The sequence below is a fragment of the Gavialis gangeticus genome, unplaced genomic scaffold (assembly GCF_001723915.1).
Source record: "Gavialis gangeticus isolate Ggan-Ray unplaced genomic scaffold, GavGan_comp1, whole genome shotgun sequence".
NCBI lineage: Eukaryota > Metazoa > Chordata > Crocodylia > Gavialidae > Gavialis > Gavialis gangeticus.
The window spans coordinates 42,826,376-42,848,360 of NW_017728995.1; the positions used below are offsets into that span (position 1 = coordinate 42,826,376).

A 21,985-nucleotide genomic window follows, 5' to 3' on the forward strand; every position below is an offset into this window, starting at 1 on the left:
GGGCAGTGTGGAGGTGATGTGGTGGGGAGGTTTGTCTCCTGCTGCATGTCTCCCTCTCCACCCCACGTTTATTCCCCCTTATGCCTACTTCACACAACCTCAAGCCCTTCCTCATTCCCCTCTCCATGCTACTTCTGTCCCTTGCAGCCTCAGGTCTCTGCTCCCCTCCAACGCCCCCCTCACCTTTGCTATAGTGCCGGCAGGCTTCATCCCCATTGCAACCTAGGGCATAGAGCATGACTCCAGCAGCATGGAGCTAGCACTGCTGCTGTGGGGCTGGGCTGGGGTCATGCTCCATGCTTCAGGCTGCAGCAAGAATGGAGCTTGCTGGCACTGGAGCAAAGGTAAGGGGGAGTGTGGTGGGGGGAGGGTGACAGACTGGGTGCAGCAGAGACCCAAGGCTGTAGATGAGAAGCAGCAGTGGGACAGGCAGCAGTGGTGGCTCTGGCCCTGACCTGGGGTAGGGACCGATGCTGGAGCTGAAATGGCTGCCTGCCCCCTTCTGCCTCCTATTTGATTCTAAATCGAGGGTCTTTCTCCCCATGTTAAATGGTGGGGAGGAGGAGGAACAACATCTTTTACTCAAGTAAATACAGTAATGCTGTTGCCTCTCCTCTGTTACCAAACTTCTGGGCCTGCAGGCAGCTTCATGGGCCAGATGACATGTCCCCATGCTCCAGATTCAGCTCACGTGGCCAAACGACTTTAACACCCCGTGTTAAATCATATTGCGACTCCTGGTCATTACCATGAGTTGATAAAGCTGTACTATTTGTGAAATGCATGCATTGCCAGTATCTGGGATTTACAGTTATACATTCTCTGCAATAAAATATGCAAGGAATAATATATGCCTGTTTCCAAGACATAATTTCACCTACTAGTTTATATGCAGCTCCAGCATTTTCCCCAATGAACTTGTCACTTAGGAAATATATAAATTGGATGTACAATATGATGTATTTGCTATTCCTTAAGTATCTTGAGTTATATGAAGAATTTGGTATCTTCTTCATTTCTACAAGTACATTTTTTTAGGTCTCCTCCATCCTAAGGATGCTCCTAAGGATGGAGAAGACCTGATAAAGGAAAGGAGAGCCATCAATGGGAGGAGCATTTTGAAGACCTTTTCAGCTGAGACTGTTGTTGATGAGAGTGTTCTCAACTCTGTTCCACAACATCTAGTCAGAAATTATCTTGGAATCCCTCCAACTCTGGGCAAGGCTGGGAAAACCATCAAGCAGATGAAGACTGGCAAGGCATCTGAAGCTGATGGGATCCCTGCTGAAATCTTCAAGCAGGGGGGGAGAGAAGCTCGCATCACAGCTCCATACCTTCACCTTAAGGATCTGGAATGATGAGGTAATCCCAGATGATGTCAGGGACACCATGTTTGTGACAGTCTTCAAGAAAGGAGACAAGTCCAACTGTGGAAATTACAGAGGGATCACCTTGCTGTCCACCACAAGAAAGATCATTGCGAGTACCCTCCTGAACCATCTCCTTCCACTTGCTGAAGAGCCCCTTCTGGAATATCAGTGTGGGTTTAGCGCAGGTGCGGGCAATTATTTTGGGCGGAGAGCCACTTACTGAGTTTTGGGAAGCCATCAAGGGCCGCATGACAGCCAGGGGCAGATAAATATTAATTTTCTAAATTTTTTAGGGGCCCTACAGGCCAGATAGAATGGCCTGGAGACCCGCATCTGGCCCACGGGCTGCATTTTGCCCACCCCCTGCTTCAGGTCATCAAGGGGCAGAGCTGACGTGATCTTCACCAGCTGCAGAAAAAATGCTGGGAATAGCATAAAGCCCTTTATGTGGCCACCTCTAACCTGATGAAAGCCTTCGACTCTGCCAACCAAGAAGAGCTGTGGAGGATCCTGCTGAAGTACTAATGGCCACCAAAATTCATCACCATTCTTTGCCTGCTTCATGATGGTATGTGAACGGTGGTTCTCAGTAATGGATCTATCATAGATCCCTTTGAGATTAAGACAGAATTAAGCAAGCCTTTGCCATCACTCCACCACTTTTCTCAATATTCTTTACCATGATGCTACATCTGACCAGCAGCAAGCTTCCTGTCAGAGGGGAATTACCGAATGGATGGTAAGCTCTTGAATCTCAGCCAGCTGCGAGCCAAAACTAAGACCATCCTGACCCCAGCCATTGAGCTCCAGTATGCTGATGATGCTGTAGTATGTGCTTACTCGGAAGCTGCCCTTCAGGCAGTCACTGACATCTGTACTGAGTCATGCAAGAAAATGGAACTGAAGCTTAACAGTCAGAATATTAAGGCCCTCCATCAATAAGCTCTTAATGAGCAGTTCCCAGCTCCAGTAATTCAGATTCATGGTGAGACTCTGTAGAATGTTGAGTATTTCGTATACCTTGGAAGCCATCTCTCACAGGAGGCTGACGTTGCCAAAAAAATCTAACTTTGCCTCAGATGTGAAAGTGCAGCCTTCACACACCTGAGGAAATCGGTGTTTGAAGATCACAACTTCAGATCCAAAATCAGACTCATGGTTTATCAAGCAGTCATAAGCCACACCTTATGGTATGGAGCTGAGATGTGGACATTGTACAGCAGACACCTCAAGTCACTGGATTATTGCCATCAATGCTGCCTGCAGAAGATCCTTCAAATCTAGTGGGCAGACAGGCGCACTAACACTAGCATCCTTTTGTAAGCTAACACCACAAGTATTAAAGCAATGGTCATTCAAAATCAACTTTGGTGGGCCAGCCACATCATCTGGATGTCCAACTCCAGACTCCCAAAGCAAGTTTTATTCTCTCACCTCAGTCAAGGTGTACTCTCAAGAGGGCAGAGGAAGCACCTCAAAGACATCCTTAAGGCCAACATGAAAAAATGCAGCATTGACATCAAATCGTAGGAGACTGTTGCCCAGGGCCACCCCAAATGGAGGATGAGTCTGCTGCAATGATCTCAGTACTTTGAAACCTTATGATGATAACAGAAGATGGGAAAACAGGAGCAGCAGAAACTGTGTTGCAGACCAAACCAAGAACTCTGAGAAACCCACCCTGCACGGAAACATGTGCCCAAGCTGCAACAGTCTGTTGATCCTAGATAGGCCTTGTCAGCCATCTGTGGACCCATAAATGAGACCATCATGAAAGACGGTCATCCCTGACTGTGAGGGATTGTCAATGATGACTTTTTTTTTTAATTCTGTTTTGACTGTGGCTTTTGAATCCTAGTTACTTTCTGGTGTGCATTTATGGAACTACATGATAATCCAGTTTTACCAATACTTCATTAAAATATTCCAATGCAGCTGTTCTGGGGGACAGCTGAAAGATTTCCATTCTCCCTGATTTAGAAATTATTTTTGCTTTTTGTACAGCTTCTACTAGTTACGTTGGTAAAGACTACCGCTATTATTGTCTTCTATTTTCCACTCGTATATACACTTAAACTAATTGCATATAAATACATTCTCATAATACCTATGGTAATCCCAAATACCTTTTGTTTATTTAATGTGACAAATTATTTTTGTGATAAGAAGTGGAATACAGTGTTTGCATTTTACAGAAAGCTTATAGTGGGTATATTTAGAAATAAAGTAGGTGTGCACTGATAAAGATTTTTTGGGTTGATACCAATGGCCGATTACTAACCAGCCATATTGGTCAATACTGATCCAATTGCTAATATGCAGCCCAGCAGCTTGGAGAGCAGCATTTGGCTGGTAAGTCTGTTGGGGTGGGCAGATTGAGGCCCCCATGGTGAGTGAGGGCATGGAGCTGGGGCAGGTGCTGCACAGGTGGGGCAGGGCACAGGACAGTGCCACGGGTGGCTCATCTAGCGGGGTGAGAAGGAGAGGGGTGGCTCCTGCCAGGGGAGGTACTGCTGGGGGAGGTGTGGGGGGCATGTGCCCCTTGGATCTGCACAGGGGCAAGGGTGGGCTGCGCCAGCCTCTTCTCAGCTTGGGGGCTGGGCCAGAGTTGTGCTCAGGCTGGGAGAGGGCAGGGATGGTGCTGGGAGGGGGACTTATGGGGTGGGATACAGCCACCCTAAAATTTGCCATAGCTGTGCCCTGCCCCTGGTTATCCCTCGGCCCAGCCCACTGCTGCGCCCTGCCCCCCCCCCCCACCCCCCCCACTGGAAGAGTCCAGTGCAGCCCCAGCCCCAAGCTTGCAACAAGCAGCCTGCCCTTGCCCCACAAACATATCTGGGGGACACATGCCCTCATACCTCCCCCAGGGGTGCACACAGCAGCGGGAGCTGCTTCACCTTCCCAGCCCCCCACATCCCTCCAGATGAGCCACCGATGGCTTTATCCTGCACCCTGCCCTGCTCTGTCTGAGCAGTGCGTGTCCCAGCCCCAGCCCCACTCCCTCCCTCGCCGTAGGGGCCTCAATCAGTTCCCCCCACGTCCTTTGCCTCCACTATGCCCCTCCCCCCACAAACTTACCATCAGGATGCTGCTTTCCAAGCTGCCAGGCTGCATTCCTGATCGCATGCGTGCTGCAACTGCACGCAGCATTTATCGGTGACATTATCAGCCAATAAAAGCTAATTGACGAGAACGTCAATTTTCCTTTTATCGGTGCTGATACGATATAGACCAATGTATTGGGGTACCTCTAAGATAAAAAGTGTTGTGACTTGCAGAGGTTACAATACAAGGTTCCATAAGGAAAGTTTATTTTATATGAAAAATGATTAAAATAATTACATTTCTATGGTGTAGTATTAATGGGTATTTTTATCATTTTTTTTTAAGTTGCTTTGGAACTTGCTAAGAAAAACGATTCTCAGCCAAGTTCTGTGATGCTGCTTGATTTTATTCAACACATCATGAAATCTTCTCCACTTATGTTCGTAAGTGTAAGTGAAAATCTCCCAGAGGCTGAGTGCAGTTGCATTGGTGAGTTGTTGGGGTTTTTTTTGTTTGTTTGGGGTTTTTTGGCCTAATTTAATTACAAGAAATAGTCTAACACAGGAATCAGCAACCTGTGACCCATGGGCTGGGTACAGTTTTTGGAGCCATTTTATATGGCCTATGGACCTGGGGGTCTTTGTTGATGGGGTGGTTTTGTTAAGGCTTTGCCCATATGGCAACCAGGCAGTTGGAAGAAATGACAGTGGTTGCACCATAAGGGAGAGTGGTGCTTGTAGTTTCAGTGGTGGTTGTGCGACGTGGGTAGGAAGTAATCCTACTCCTGGAGATAAGCTCTAACAGAGCAGCCCCCTGTAAAGTGTGGCCAACCCATTGTCTAACATATTTTATATTAAGGTCAGCACGTTACACAAACTTCCTTTATCTCCATATCTTTTCTTTTTCATGTGTTTGTACTGTATGTTGTCAGTGAAATGAATCTCTGATGGCCTGTCACTGTAAACATGTTAGACTTGTCCAAATGAAAATAGGTCAGTACATATCCAAGGACAGATTTTTGGATTTCTTGATCGGATTTTTTGACAGATTTCTGGATCGTTTAACCATTAAAATACAAACCAGCTCCCATCTGGGACGAATCCTAAATGACATGGTAACTTTCTGTTTTTCTTTTGGATTTTAGCAAGTACCATAAACCATGGTAGGCCAAGGAAGCCTAAGGGCAGAGTGTAAGGCAGGTCAGGTCTCCTGACCAAAAAATAATTTCTTCAGTTAGAATTTATGCCTTCCTTTTCACACTTTTTTTAAAAATCTCACCTGGGAAAGCTATCAGGAAACCCCTGTGTGCCCACAATAGAGGCAAAAGAATGGAACACAGATTAACAGTTTAAAACAGGTGCGTGTATGGTAACAAGGTTAGCCACTTGCCTAAGAGCAGGCAATGACTGTGAGCAGTTGCAGTAGTGGAGGGGACCTGTGCTGTAAAGAACGGTCAGCCATCAGTTGCGGTTTGAGATGGATGCCCAGGACAAGAATTCTTTATAGCATAGTACAGTGTTCTGAGGCTGCCACTTCTATATTTCTTTGTTTTTCTGTTTTTAAAGGTTACATATTAAAGGAGCAAACAGTACTTAATTAAGGAAGAATCATTTATACCAAGTGGTTTTTACATAACCTTCTTAGCATATGAATCACAATATTGTTTTTGTTTTGTTTTTTCCTAGAATTTAGTAATTGGATCATAACAAGACTTTTACGAATTGCTTCAACTCCAAACTGCCACACGTTACATAAGCATATCTGTGATGTCATCTGTTCTTTGCTTTTTCTTTTTAAATCAAAGAGCTGCACCATTTTTGAGGTGCTAACAGGAGATTTACTACAACTTTTTCAAGATCTAATTTTCTTACATGAAAGAAAGACACAGAGGCAACTCCACAGGGGGTTGTTGGTCTGGCCAGTAACAATAAATAGATTTTCAAGTAACAAAAATGATAATTTAGAATATTTAAGCTCAGCCCCATTGCAGTTGATGGGCATGCCCAATGTTGAATGCTTGGAATTCACATTAATGACCATTCTAACTGACATTGTTCCTGATCTGTTTTGTGCAAGACAGGACCTTATTCTGTGGAGAATAGGCTGCTCTCTATTGGAGTATGGTAGTCCAAGAATTAAATCCCTATCCATGATCTTTTTAGTAAAATTAATACAGCTAGGAGGGCCTCCAGAGCAACTTGCCAGTGCCTTCTTTATGGCCTTCTTCGGATTGTTACAGTCAATACTTGAAACAGATGTTGAAAATTTAAAACTCTTTGAAGAACCTTTGCTGCTCTTGGTGAGGACATTGTTCCTCTTGGAAGCAGATTCCTATAGAAGAATTGAACCCATCTACCTATATATGCTCCTAGAGAAGCTTTGTGCATTGTTTGAAGCAAACGTGCTCAGATACATCCAGTCTGAAAAGCTGAAAGATGCTTTGTGTCATATACTGCAATATTTTCTGAAGTTTGTGCCAGCTGGATATGAATCTGCTTTACAAGATAGAAAGGCCCATATTGGCACCATATGCACAATTTTTGTTGATGTACTTGGAAGTCAGGTAGATCAAGAGGTAGGTTAATTTGAAAAACTATTTTTCCTTTTGTCATTATGATACATGAGTGTACAGAATCTGTGCAGGGGAGTTTATCTAGATGCTAGCCATTTCAGAAATGCATCTGGGCTAGTGAGTTGGGTTAGGAATAAAGCATACATTCTTTTCTTTCTAATAGTTCTCTTTATATAACTTCTATATGAAGTTTTGCACTTTGTGTGTAGGTGGTGTCTCATAGAGCCCATGGGACACTGTGCAGATGGAGAGGTCTCCCTATATAGCATATAGAACTGAGGCACAAGATTGTACTTGATTTGAAGAATTTACAGTGTACTGTCTGTATTTTAAATTGTGTAGCACATTTTAGGTGCTGTAAAAATAAATAGGAGGTCATCTAAAGTTGTGGGTGTAGACAAACATAATGCCTGAAATATTTCCAAAATCCAGATGCGTGCAGGCAGTAGCCCAGGCCAGGCAGGAATGGAAGGGGACTATCAGTGCTTCTCTGCAGCCCCCATGTTCTTGGGCTACCTCTCTGTTTTCCCCATCCTTTCCCTCATCCCCAAGTTGCTGATGTTGGTGAGTGCTCTCCCATGGCAGGGCGGAGTGCAGGGTTCTTGCAGCTCTTGTAGTGTCCTGAGTGCCTGTAGTCCTGTTGCCTAGAGTGCTGGGAGCAGGGTAACCTGAGGGCCCAGAGTGCCAGGAGTGGCAGTACATGCAGCACCTAGAGAGCTGGGAGTCTCAGCTGTAGTATGGGAAGATGGAGGACTGACCAACCCATATAGATGCAAGGTGTTCCTTGCACGTATTATTTTGTCATACTTGAGGGCATTTTATTCTACCTGTGCATCTGTACAGTTGCCTTTTGAAACATTTCAGAGACATTTCAAAGCTTTTTGAAATTTTCAAATGTTATTTCTGCCTTCATGTCTTAGATGGAGAAATGATTTTTCCGAGTAAGATGCTGGAGGAACCCTACTGAATGTTTACTTGCATCCAAGATTACATTGGATTTATGACCCCTGCCCCCAATAATTTAATTCTCTACCTGGAAAATGTATAAATTTGTTATAATTTTCCTGGTGTTGAATCTGATTATAAGGGGGTTGTCTTAAAATTGTCCCCTGTCTCCCACTGCTACAGCAGGTGGAAAAGCAGGGGCAGCCTGACTCCCCCTTAACCTCGCCATGGCTTCACTGCCTGGCACCCACCCCTCACTGCTGTGCCTGTGCTCCCTGGCGCCTGCCTCCCCTGTTATTTGGGGCTCCTCTGCCTCCTGCCTTGACCCCTGGCGTGTGCATTTCTTGATGCCTGCCCCCTCCTGTCATTTTGCCCCTTACCTCCCATTCTTCTTGGGCCACCTGGCCACCACTGCTTATCCCAAGTTGTGGCATTGGTACCAACCAGGGGTACATAGCACATGCTGGCTCTGGCTCCTGCCTGGCCATGCAACAGCAGTTGTAGCAGTGATGGCTTCAGCCGGAGCCTTGGGGTCAGGGTTGGAGCCAAAGCTATTATTGGAGCTTCCTACTCCAGCAATGGGGAAGGGAAAAACCTTGGATTCAAGTAACTACTATATTTAAAAATGTTTAAATTCAAAGCAGTAATGGATATGTGTGTTGCTGGGAAGAGTATGACATCATTACAGGATATTAGTATACAACTGCCTCTTGCTATTGGCAATAATATCAGTTAGTTTAGCAGGTAGGAGAGTCATACCAAGCATATTTTCAGGTTTGCGTGCAAATTGATTTAATCAATCCAGCATCAATGATACAAGTGGCATACATAGTAGCATTTGTTTCCTGGTATTTCATGCCTGAGAGCATTCCTGTGAATATTTGCTAGTCTTTTTCCACATCCCCTTCAAATCTCACCTTAAAACTTTTTTGCCACGAATCCTATTGAAACGCAAGCTACTGCTGTGCTGAGTCCACTGTCTGTCATTCTGATGACATTGGTTACTTGAACCTTTCTTATCTATTCATTTATTGTCTCTCATATTGGTTTGCAAAGTCTTTGGGTTAAAGCTTAACTCTTTTTTTGTTTTCACAGTTCTTAGTATAATGGGGGTTTGTCTGTGACTGAAGTTTGTAAGTGCTATTGCGTATATATTACATTAATTGTAGTATATTATATTAATTATAAATGAGCAAAATGGATTTTCCTGAATGCATTTTGCCTAAGCATTGTGAATGAAAGAGGACTACTGCTAGTAATCTCTCAGAAAATGATGTAGAAAGCTGCATTACCCACATGGAAACTTTCCTCTCCTTACATGAGTATTATGAGTGATCTAAGTTAATATTTCTTTTAATCTTACAAAGTTCAGTAGGAACATTCCATTAAGTAAAGCTTTCTGTAACAATTGCACAGTCAGCTCTTTGCCCAAAAGTTTTGTGCGCCCTCAGGAGTTCTCTTGAGGTTGTACTCTTGCTTTTTTAGTAGTAAAATACTATTCATTTATTTGTCTTCTTTTGACAAAGAGGAAACAGTCTAATGCTAACTTTTTGTGTGTATACATGTCTTAGTATGTAGTGAGTCCACTCTATGTAGCATTAAAAACAGAAGGTCTGGAGATCATTCAGGAGTTTCAGCATTGGAACCAGCTTGATGCTTCTGATACAGATGGATGGAGCAGCAGTAGTGATGAAGTTCCAGAAAAAAGAAAACGACTAAGTCTGTCAATAAAGAATCAAAAGAAATCACCTGTACCACCAGTGTATGGCATTTATTCAATCACTATTCTTATATTAATTTGAGAGAGAAATATCTCAACTGTCCATTTAACCTCTGATAATATTTTGAAAACTTATTATGTCATATTTGACATATATACACTTGTACTTTTTACAGCCCACCAAAGAAACTGTTTTAAGGCTAACTGAACAAAACATTTTTCTTGCATGAATGAATGTTATTTATTAGTTCATATTTTATTATCTAAAGGTCACAGATGAGGAAAATTTCTGCCCTCTCCTATTCTACTGTTATGTTCCCATATCAAAAACTAGTTTGTTCTAGAATTGTTTTATAAGGATTTTACTTTGCAGAAGATATAACTTTGTTTGTTTGTTTTGTATTGGTTTAATTACAGGCCAAACTCTGTGAACATGAATGTCAAGAGCACGCTGTGGAATGCAGTAAATAAGAAAGCTGAATCTTTAATTTTTCTCCTTGAACAAGACACACTACCAGCAGATGTTCTTCAGACTGTAGAAGGGATTACTGTAATACTACGACTGGCTGCCCTGTGTACGGTTCATTGTTCTCCAAATTCTAACAGGTAAAATTACTAAGATGACCATTGTCTAATGGCTGCTTTCAGTTATATAGGCACTCTTTTTTGAACTTGTGTAAGATTATTTGGGTACATTTTTATGTACAGCTTTATATAAATCACCTGCTTTTTGAAGTTGTTTTTTCATAGTAAGAATTTGATTATACTTTAGCCAATGTTACAATAATCATATGATTTCTAAATGTTTTTCTTAACAGCGTGGATCATAAAATAACTCATAGCTTGAGTAATCATAAACGTAATGCTACCCAGTCTTCAGATTCTGTGGTGAATGTACAACTGACCTGGATTTCCTCTGCTTTTATCATGAGAATAGTGAAACTCTGCAGAAAACTGTTAGAAGCTGCTGCTCAGATTGATAACTTGGAACTCATCATTGACAGAATAGTGAAAATTGTTGATGCTTTATTTTATATTCAAGGTGAGAAGTTGTTTAAATTCAGATTCTTGGTCAAGATGATCTTCACTTATGGAGCGTCTCTTATTAACACCCCATTGCATAGAGGTTGCATTAAAGGGAGTTTTATCACCCCTGAAATATGGGGAGATTTTTTGTCTGTGTGGAAAGAGCATCATTCTACTTTTTGAAGACTGCCTGTGCCTCTATTGTTTCTTCTTCAGAAAGAACTACTGAGTGGTTAGTGAACCTGCCTAAGAAATGAACTGTGTAGATAATACTGTATGTTTGAATGTTTCATGAAATTTTAGAATTGCTTTTAATTGGCTTTAATACCCCATTGCTTTTAAAATGAAGAATTCTAATACATGGATGGTTTTGTTTGTACTTTAACAAATTAAGAATGTATAATATGCATCTGTTTCATAAGCAATATAGACTGGTAAATATATTTTTGGGGTTTTCCTTAGTAAAAAGCCAACTCGATGATCAGATTCTGGAAAATTTATGTGAGATATTATCACTGCCTTGGATTTATAGCCATCTTGATGACTCTTCTTTCAGTTCTGATCTTCTAGTTCTGAGCCAAAGAATTGCACGTGGTTTCGGTAAGCATGGTAAACATCAGAACTTACCAGTGTTTGTCCATTTTATGTATTTAATGTGCCATGAGTATATGTCTTCTAATTTAATGTGGGCTTTGCAAATCTATGTGCAAGTGACAACAGGATACTTACCCTCACATATGCAGTAATTTGTATCACTTTGTCTAATAGATTTTATTTAAAAAAAAACAGACTACACACTTGTGTAGATAATGTTCCAAATTGGAACAGATCCTGTTTTGTGTCTTTAGAACCAGTAGAGAACACTAAAATTCTGGTGCCATTCCTCAGTCCTAGTGGCTTGCTCTGGAGTGTAACATATGGCTGGACAAATATATAAAATGCAAGAACGTTTTCTAGCTCTTTAATATTTAGAGCTTTACATAGTGTGTAATTTTATATATTTTCCCCTCAGCACCACAAATTCAGTCCCACTGCGTATTACTTCTGTCTCTGTTCCCAAGAAACATTCAACTGGATTGGAGAAAATCTGTTTACCGTTGGGCACTACAGAGTTCCCATGAGGTTGTTCGTGGTAGTTGTATTAAAGGATTCCCTGTCCTGCTGCACCATGTGGGTGTGAAGTCCTACAGTATGGTTCCCAATACTCTCTTGTATGTATTACTGCTCTTTTAACTATCAGATAATACTTTAGAAGGAGAAAACTGCATGTGGAAATTTAGCATAAGCTCTGAAATCTTAGTTTTGGGAGGACTGTTACTTTATTTTTTATCCAAAAAGTAGTAGGGGTTTTAGATCATATATAAAAGACAAACTTTCTGTCCAGTTATCTTACAAAAAAGCAAAAGCAAATTTAAGATAAGGGAATGAGATTTAAACATGCGGTATCCAAGAGATGCTGTAAGTATGTCTTGTACATATTCACATTCAGTTTCCTTTCAGTGCAGCCTCTAGTTTCTGTCCTGCTGTGCCAGGTTAAAGATACTTTTCATCTACATCTGCATGCCTTCTCATGAAGAAACCTTGGAAACTAGAGAAAGTGTCAAAGGGAAACAAGAAGCTATTTTTAAAGAGCTGTGATTTATAGAAAGCCTCACACTGGATATTTTGAAAGTATTATGGAATGTAGAATATAAAAAATACAAATGACTGAGTGAAATACTAAAAGTGTTTTTTGTTTTGTCTTTTGTTCTAGAAACCAAGTAAAAGATGAATCTGAGTTAGTCAAGAAATCTTGTGCGAGCATCACTGGGAAATTAGCTTGCTGTCTTTCTGGCACATTTAAATTAATACCTTATTTAACAGAACCTGATACTGAGCATGTCAAATATGATATTTTATGTAGCAGCCTTAATGTGTGCTCCACTCACGAAGATGCACGTTCAGTGAAAACCTTTGTCTTTAAGCCATTTCTTAATCTTCTGGAAAGCAGAGTACCCAGTTCAGTTAAATTAGGTACCTGACTTTTTTTTTTAACACTCACTTGCATATGCTGAGTCACTTGCTACTGAGGCTTTCCTTGAGTCATTTCCATGTAGTATTCCTTTTATGTATAACTAGCAGTGCATGGGATTTTATGTTTAAATTATAGAAAATATCAATTTTAGATACTAAGTTAATCACAGTTAAAGTAAGAAAATATATATAATGTTTAGTCTGTTGCTGTCTGTGAGTCTAATATTTGCTATAAATCTAAATGATATAGAAGCATATTGTTTGAAAATATTTTTTGTATTAACAAATAGGTTCATGAAATGTAGCATTATTTTGCTTGATCCTGTTACATCACTGTAAGTTCTTAAAAACATTAAACTCTAAACAGATTCTCCTACCTTCCCAACCCCTTTCTTTCTATTAGCATTTATAGAAAATATACCTCATCTTTGCAAACATCTGGATTTTAAAGATGAAGAATCAGATGTCAGGATTTTTGTTGCATCTCTATTAAATCTAATAGAAGATCCAGACAAAGATGTAAGAGTGGCTTTCAGTGACCATATCCGGAACATATTGGAATCCTTGGATTCTGAGGAAGGTTTCATAAAAGAGGTGAACTTGTCCACATATGTGTGTATGTGTGTTTGGGGGGTTGTTGGTTGTAGCTGTGTTGGTCTAAGGACATATGCAGGCTATATAGACTTTGGATTTGTGACACATTACAATCTGCCTGACATATAACACACCAGGTAACCTGCCTTTAGCTGACCACTGTCATTCCTTTCCCTGCCCCCACCCCAATCTCTACCCTTTATTTTCCAAACTTCCATTCCCCAGACTTCTTATTTACTTTAGCTTCTTTTCTACTTTGGGAGACCTCATAATAGTGGCAGAGTCTTCCAATGCCTAAAGAAGGTTGTTTATACCTGAAAGCTAGCCAAGAAATGTTTTCCAACTCTTTAGTTGGTCTAATAAAAGATATCACATCTACTTAACCTTGCTTGTGTGTGTGTATGTGTTTGGTGTAGGGGCTTTTTTAAGAGGTTTGAATTTTCCATTTAAAAAACAGCTTGTTTAACTAATGTTAAATGTCTTGTCCCTTTCGAATTTATTGTTCCAGCTTTTTGTTTCAAGAATAAAAGAAGCCTATACAAATGCTAAAATATCAAGAAATAATGAGTTGAAGGATACACTGATTCTCACAACGGGGGATATTGGAAGGTATTTTTATCTGTATATTATATGTTGCTCATTGTTGGATATTTTTGGTTTACAGTTCAGAGATGTGTTTTTCACAAGCATAGATGCCAGGAATAAAACTTTTCAAAACCCAGTCTTGCAGTCAGATCCACCCAAGGTGATCTTGCATCTGTACTTAGTCTTAGTGACTTTAGTAGAGATTCCATGTGAGGTTCCATTGTGGTTCTCATCTGTTAAATTTACCTGCTCTTTAAAAAAATGTCTATTACATAGTGTTTTATTTTCTAAATATATTGAAAAATTGCATTTATTAGGGCACCCTGCATAGTACTGAAACTTGTAGGAAGCTTTCCCCTCCCCCAGTGTTATAAGTAGTGTCTTGTGCCAACTGTGTAATAAGAATTTTCTGTTTCTTTTTCTAAGGGCAGCAAAAGGGGATTTGGTGCCATTTGCACTTTTGCACTTGTTGCATTGCTTGCTATCCAAATCTGCATCTGTGGCTGGAGCAGCATATACAGAAATTAGGGCACTAGCAGCAGCCAAATCTATAAAGCTGCAAGCTTTCTTCAGTCAATACAAGAAGCCTATTTGTCAGGTGAGGGGAAAAAAGAGCAATGCCTTAAGGAGCAAGGGGAAAAAAGAGCAATGCCTTAAGGAGCATGTATTATATATTGTCATATTTTAAAGACAAAGGGGGTCTCCTGACTTGATATTAGAATGGTATAAGACAAAAGAGACCCTTTAGAAGAATGGGAAGTCAATGACTTCTTGTTAAGGGCGTGGTGGTGGATCTCTGTTTGATGTGGATGTTATTTCTAGAGGTGGGAAGCTAATATAGAAGTATATTTCTTACTGCTTTAGTTTCTAGTGGAATCCTTGCACTCCAGCCAAGTGATAGCAATTTCTGATACTCCATGCCAAAGTAGTGAGCTACAAAAGCAAGAGGTTATTCATCACAGAGAAGTTGCCTTGAACACGCTGTCTGAAATTGCCAATGTATTTGATTTTCCAGACCTCAATCGCTTTTTGTCTGTGAGTTGATAGTTCCTTTTACTTCTGATGCTTGTGTACTTGTGGGCTTGTATATACTTTAGTCAGCTGTTTTCTACTGATTCTTAGACCTCTGGATTTTTTGTTTTTTCAGCCTCTTCCTCCTCTAATAGGGTAACTGTAATTGGGATCACTTAGAATTGCTTCTGATGACAGCTAAAGGGAGGATGGAAATTTTTTAGTCAAGGTGCTGAGGAAGGTTAGCAACAGTGGCAGTTTGGCACATGAAGGGAGGTATGCCATCCATGGATCTGAGTGGAGTACACATTTGCTCAGAACACTTACTGGCTATAGCTATTAAATGGAATAAGTATTGAATCAAAATCCTTCTGCTTTGAAGTGACTTTTTTTTTTGCTGTCATAACTTATCTAAGATGTCCTGGATAGATTAAGATAAAAGTAGTTTCATATGCACCACTTAATTGTCTATAAATGTCATCTTGTTTGTTGGAAGTGAGCAACAGTTCTGGGGCATACCAAGATGAAAAGTGTCCCAGGTGTTCCTTTTGTGAAGAGATTAACTAGACAGAACTCTTCAGTATATCACCATCTGGATAGATTCATTTCTTCTAGAATTTCTTATTTTAAAGCACCGCTAGACAGGGGTGGCCAACTTATAGCACCCATGCCACAACTAGCATGAGCAACCTTTGTTGCACACAGCAGATCAGGAAGGGGGGCCAGGCAGCATAGCAGCTAAAAGGGTAAGGAGCAGAAGATCAGATAGGGCAGGGAGAAGAAGGGAGAGGATCAAGGTGACATGCAGGGAAGGCGCAGGGCTAACATCTGCCAAAAAGTTGGCTCTCACTACAGTAGGAAATGATTTTTCCAGTTTTTTTTCATGACTTGAGAATTTCCTCCTCTTCAGTATTTTTGTGGACTCACCATTGATTAGTCCATCTTAATTCAAAGTAATGAGCATGAAGTTATACATTTATACAGGCAAAAAGGGGGAAAAAGGGAAATATCTTTTTTTCTAGTAAGTGTTGTTCTTTTAATTTGCCAGCGGACCCTGCAAGTTCTACTTCCTGACCTTGCGGCCAAAGCAAGTCCTGCAGCTTCTGAGCTTATTCGAACCATAGCAAGACAGCTGAATGTAAACCGCAGAGAAATTTTAATCAACAACTTTAAGTACATCTTCTCTCACTTGGTCTGTTCTTGTACGAAGGATGAGCTGGAAAGAGCACTTCACTACCTCAGGGTAATGTTCATTTGCCAACCTTACTCTTACAGATAAAGAGCTTTCCCTATGCTGTGGCAGGGAGAAATAGCTTCAATAGATGAATCCTAGCAGGTGCCTCTGACCTGAGCTGCGTCATCCTGGCCCGTGTTCTGAAAAGTTTACTTACCCCTTTTTTAAAAAGTATGTTTTTTAAAGTTTTTTGGCCACATACTTGTTTACCTGCTGTCCATACCCCCTACACCCAGTGCATCGCTAGTCCTGTTGATGCTGACATCAGTGGGCAGCAATGCCATTAGTCACTGCACATTGACCAATTGAAGTTTCACTGCCACCATTTTTAAAATTTAGGCACAGAGCCCTTAGAAAAGTGCCACATACCTTGGGTGTTGCAGTCAAAAGCGGGATTTGAACCCAGTGCAGTTCAGGATTGACACCACACCTCATTTGATTAATGATAGGAAGGCTTTAATAACTATACCACAAACAAGCTATAAAACTAAATGACAGAAAAACTCCTTTCTTCCATTATTCATGAAACGAGTTATCAAAAAAGTCCTAGTATATGTTAGCTGTAAAAGTATCTCTCACTAATGCAGGCAGGAAGCAGTTTCAGTCTTTGCAGCAGTCATTGGGAGTGGATCCTTCAGAGGGACTGATCAGCTGTGTGCAGGTTATAACGTTGTAGTGATTTCTCTGTCTCCTGAAGTACACACTTTGCCAGCAACTCTGTTTTGTTCATACACCATTTAATTGCATAGCTTCAAAGCATTCCTCCTTGAGAGTTGGTCGATTAAAGTCTCTGAATAAAGCAGGTAGGGAGGGACCATCATATTACAATTGCTAACTGTTTGGATCCTGTTTTGATCATCCAGTTGTGAAACTTGTTTTTGTAAGCTTTTGATCTGTCTGGAGCTTATACTTCAGTCAGATGGGATGGGTCTTGATTGACTGAATGGGATACCTTAGGGCAGTGATTTACAGGACCCTGTTTTGGGTAGTTTTTTTTAACAGTGGGGCAGAACCCAAAATATTATGAACCAGAGGTGGTCTGTGGAGACATTTACAAAACCCCAAACAGGCATTGAATGCCTGTTCTGAGAAGTATGCCTTGATCAAGGGATGATGTGTTAACAAGGGGGATACAGTCATGTAGGGATATGCAGTTATTTATGAATGGTTTAGCATAATAAAACGTTGGATATTTTTGCAACTAGTACAAGAGATTAAATCAGTTGGGATTGCTTCATTTTGCATGGTCCCAGTCACAATCTTGTATTCTTGTGCAAGATGCACTGTTGTTTTAATTTGGTCATTTAATTTTCATGTGTAGGTTCAGCCAGGCTTTCACAGTTATCACCAGGTTGAAAACCACTGTTCTGGAACATAAGTACTGTAAAATGAAAATAATTTTCCCCCCATTTGTATTGGTTTATAGAATGAAACAGAGATAGAACTGGGCAGTCTGCTGAGACAGGACTACCAGGGATTGCATAATGAACTATTGCTACGTATGGGAGAGCACTATCAGCAAGTCTTCAATGGTTTGTCAATATTGGCTTCATTTGCATCTCATGATGATCCATATCAAGGACCCAGAGACATAACATCACCTGAATTAATGGTAAGGAAAAACACGTATCCAGGTTTTTTCATGGAATGATCTTCCTTCTCAGTCTCAGGGTTAAGTTGGGAAATGCAGAGTATCCTGAGGTGCAGGTTGTAGCCGTGTTAGTCTTAGGACATAGGCAGACAAGGTTTTTTGGGTGAATCTGGTATCTTTTATTAGACCAACTAAATAGTTGGAGAACAATGTTTAAGCAAGCTTTTGGGTGCAAAAACCCTTCATCAGGTTAAGGAAGTTGCGGCAGTTGATGTGTGCTGTTTCTGGATGAAATGACTGAGCACATTTCAAAAATTCCTTTAGATTATAGTATTCTTCAGGCACTATAATAGAACTTTTATAATATGGAGAGAAAACATGCATATTATTTAAGAAATCAAGCTGGCAAAGAAACATCCATTTAACAGAATGACTTGTCTGTTATGATATTTTCCCAGTATCTTTCCCAAAGTATATATACTGTTAAGGTGTGTTTCCAATGAGGCATCTTTCCATGATGTACACTCAGGCAAAATGTAAAACTCAAAATATTGTTATTACATGATTAAACTAGGGGCTGTTAATGAACTGTTATTTCTAAATATTTTAGAGTGACTCAGTGGTGAGATGATATTTTTAACCTTTTCAGGCTGATTATCTACAGCCTAAATTGCTGGGCATACTGGCCTTCTTTAACATGCAGTTGTTGAGCTCCAGTGTTGGCATTGAAGATAAGAAAATGGTGAGTGAACATCAGTTGGATTTAAAGAAAAAGGGGACTAGCAATGGTTGCTTTCAGGCTACACAATAGATTACTTGGACTGCTTGCAGAAATTAAAATTGGTGTCTTGATTTGAACATTCAAGTTCATGGCAAAGTTTAAAGAATCCAGTGTTGAGAGAATGCCTTTTAGCAATAAGAAGTGAGTCAAGTTTTTTTGTTTGTTTTTTTTTCCAAGGAGCTCTTTCTGGCAGATACCATATTATCTTATTTACTTGAATATAAGAACCTTAAGTATAAGGTAACCTCCCAATAATTAGATTCTATATGTGGAAAATTTATAAATCTGTTACAATTTTCCAGGTATAAAATCTAATTATTGGAGGTTTGCCTTTAATTTGTCCCCTTCCCACCGCTAGAGCAGGGAAAATGAATCTCAGGGGCCAGGTTGCTTTCTGCCCCTTCCCCTCCTCATTATTGTCAAACTTTGCTCTCCCTAAGCACAGGGAAATAAGGGGCAGATTTGAAAACATTTACCTTGAATTAAACATGCAAATTACTGCAGGTACTCATAGACTTAGTTCATCCAGAATTGACACATTTTACCTTCCTTGAAACAGCTGTAAATATTAGTACAGTTACTCCATAAACACTTTTAAGCAGCGCTTTTGTGCTTACTTTATATATAGTAAAACTTCATGATATTCGTCCAAAGCTAAAAGGCTCATGATTTACCATATAGTTCATTTGGCAGGGCCCCAATGGAGTTGACAGCATTTCAAGCCTTGGTGACCCCACAACTTAGCACTGCTTAGTATGTATGTAAACTCCAGATATCCCCCATGAAGGATCCAAGTGTTAATTAGACAGCTGGATGAGTGGAACTATGTGTTCTTGACATGAGTCCCCCAGATTTTTTTATGCAGATAAGGCACAGGGCAGTCTGGTCCACCTCCACCTCATGGAGGGCTGGGCCCAGACACTAATCAGATGTGACAGGCTGAGTGAGGAGGCAACAGAGGGATTTTGGGTGAACTGTTTGTGCTCTGTTTGATGATGTTTGCCAGGCATTTAAGGCTGGTGAAGAAACAGGAATCATTGTAAATGGGAAAGAAAGGCACAGCTCAGCTGTGGGAGTGAAGAGGAAGTAAAAATGTATTCAGTGTAGTGGCTCACCATGACTTGAAAAAGAGTTGGTGCTGAAGGAAAGTGTGTGCAATTCTGAATAAGAATTTGTCTTATTCAGATGGACTGTGCTAACCTATTTTTGTGGTAGGTTTCCATCAGCATCTCAGCCTTTTGGCTAAGATCAAGAATTTTTGGCACTAAAGGGAGGGTGTCAGGGCTGCCTCTGGCTCTCCTGGTTCTGGCCTGGTATTGCAGTACCTCTAGGCCTGGTGCCAGTTTCCTGTGGAGGGAACATCTGCTCATTTTTTGTTGCTGTTTTTTTTTAAAGGGGCCAAAAATGTTCCCATTCGTATGTTTGCTTAATCTGGGTCATGTGTTTTATAGTCATCAATCAACTTCATACTTGGTCTCCATTACTAAACACATGTGTCTTTTGGCAGCAGTTTCATGATTGACGGTCTGTTTAATGAGGTTTCCTTGTATGCAAATGTAAGACAAGGAGCTTTTCCCAGCATGCTGAAAGAACATGATCTCCAAGTGCTTTCTACTTTCATAATGTAGATTTCAAATTGAGGTGGTCTTTTCTTCATAATGCCATGGCTCTGTCTGTTCTTAGTTTTCCTCTTAGTTTAGGTGGGCATTGCTTCCACCTGAGCTTTAGTGGCTGCAAAGGGCAGGAAACATAAAGTAGAGGTGGAGAGGGCTGGGAGTACAGATTAGGGAGCAGAAAGCAGAGCAGCAGGTTGGGCGGAAGAAGGGAATCAGAGTGGCAATGTCTATTTGTAGCCTATATGCCAATTGAAGTGGATCAGCTGAGCTGGGATGTCACAGTATAGCAGATCCACTTCACTGGCAAAACACACGTTGCCTGTTGTTCTACCCATTGATTTTTGTAGGATAGCGGGCAGCATGTTCACCAGACGTGCTCTGGAGACCGCGCTAACCTGAGTTTGCACACTCTAGTGCTGTCCCAGAGCTGTTGGTCTGAAGCTGGAACACACTACAGTGTTGATTGGCTCCTGAAGAATCCCAAATGGGCTGGTGCTCCAGGGCTTTAAGGGACGAATCCTGTGTGCCCTGGGAATGAGAATTCCCAGGGTGCGGGGGAACCAGCAGTGCTATCCCAGGGTGGCTGGAGAATACAGGCAGCTCCAGGCTGACCACACTTTCATATCAAAAACCAAATGGACTTCTGCTGCAATGAGGCGATACAAATTAGTACTACCTATGTCACAGCCACATGTTTGGGGCGTTTGTGGTGTGACAAGGAGTTACGGACCTCTGCTTGCTTGGCTTTTGTGCCACCATAAACATTTTTATGGTGGCACAAAGACAACATTTGTTTCCACCCCTGGGGAGGGTTTAGAGCTAATTTCTGGCAAGCCTGCTAAAAAGGTTGGTCACAGCAGAACACTTCTAAATATCTTTCTTCAAGAAATTTCTAGAAACTTAACAAGCAGTGCTCAGTGGAAAGAGATGAGGGTTTTTTTAAACTTCAGCTGTTGTACTCATTTCTTGTCCTAAAAGCAGAAGGACAAAGTAACCTTTATATGTAATAATGTCTTTGAAGTCATATGTTTCTAGAAAGATGACAACAGTAAAGCTTCTCTTCAGTGATAAGAATTTCTAGTATGGTAAGTGTCAACATCAGGGTGACAATGACTTTCTTTTAAGCAAGAAACAGGAGAATACGGCTGCAGATTTTTGAAGATTTAGAGGTAAAACCATTACAGGAGCTTGAGGCAAGCAAGACAGTAATGAGTGTTAGTTATTGATAATTAGCTGAGTAACTTGAATAACTGGATTTCAAATCCAGGTACAGTTTCTCTGTATAATGGCTTCCCCTCCTTCACTGTCATTTCAGTAAAATGCTATAATATGAATGTGTCACTGAAGTCTTTTACAGGTCAAAGAGCCTTTTTCTGCAGTGGCTTTGCTACTGCTACTGCAGCCGAGCAAAACTATTGTATACAAATACTGTTAGCTAAAGAAAATGTTTTAATTGTTTTAAAGAAAATGAGAATTTTTTTTAAGTTTCTACCACAAGCTTTAAATAAATATTTTTAATAAGTAAAGCCACTTACAAGAGAAAACAATGGATAAATATTAACTTCTTTTGAATTTATTTATTTTCCTTTTTTATCAAATGCCTACTTCATTCAAGGGAGTCTTTCTTTTTTCCTTCAGGCTTTAAACAGTCTGATGTCTTTAATGAATCTTATGGGTCCCAAACATATCAGTGCAGTGAGAGTGAAGATGATGACTACATTGAGAACAGGCTTACGATACAAGGATGACTTTCCAGAGTTATGCTGCAGGTGAATTGACATTGTGACTTATTTGCAAAATCTGTTTCTGAGCTTGATATTTATTCTAATATATACCCATAAGTCACAATACTGAAATAATGTCAAATATTAAATGTGCATAC

The 21,985-nt window shown here is 40.7% G+C and overlaps 1 protein-coding gene across 3 annotated transcripts in view; it reads left to right on the plus strand.

Moving 5' to 3' along the window:
- ATR (ATR serine/threonine kinase) overlaps positions 1–21,985 on the plus strand; it is an 89,665-nt gene that overhangs the window by 5,638 nt on the left and 62,042 nt on the right. The window contains exons 3-18 of one of the 3 annotated variants that reach the window (XM_019503565.1): positions 4,761–4,904; positions 6,101–6,990; positions 9,504–9,694; positions 10,070–10,258; positions 10,471–10,694; positions 11,141–11,278; positions 11,691–11,889; positions 12,432–12,691; positions 13,095–13,285; positions 13,794–13,894; positions 14,297–14,468; positions 14,735–14,905; positions 15,930–16,124; positions 17,542–17,727; positions 18,356–18,448; positions 21,742–21,872. In XM_019503565.1, coding sequence (XP_019359110.1) covers positions 4,761–4,904; positions 6,101–6,990; positions 9,504–9,694; positions 10,070–10,258; positions 10,471–10,694; positions 11,141–11,278; positions 11,691–11,889; positions 12,432–12,691; positions 13,095–13,285; positions 13,794–13,894; positions 14,297–14,468; positions 14,735–14,905; positions 15,930–16,124; positions 17,542–17,727; positions 18,356–18,448; positions 21,742–21,872 — 3,475 coding nt within the window. The remainder of the gene's footprint in view (positions 1–4,760; positions 4,905–6,100; positions 6,991–9,503; positions 9,695–10,069; positions 10,259–10,470; positions 10,695–11,140; positions 11,279–11,690; positions 11,890–12,431; positions 12,692–13,094; positions 13,286–13,793; positions 13,895–14,296; positions 14,469–14,734; positions 14,906–15,929; positions 16,125–17,541; positions 17,728–18,355; positions 18,449–21,741; positions 21,873–21,985) is intronic. The other 2 variants (XM_019503566.1, XM_019503567.1) reach the window with 2 other exon arrangements.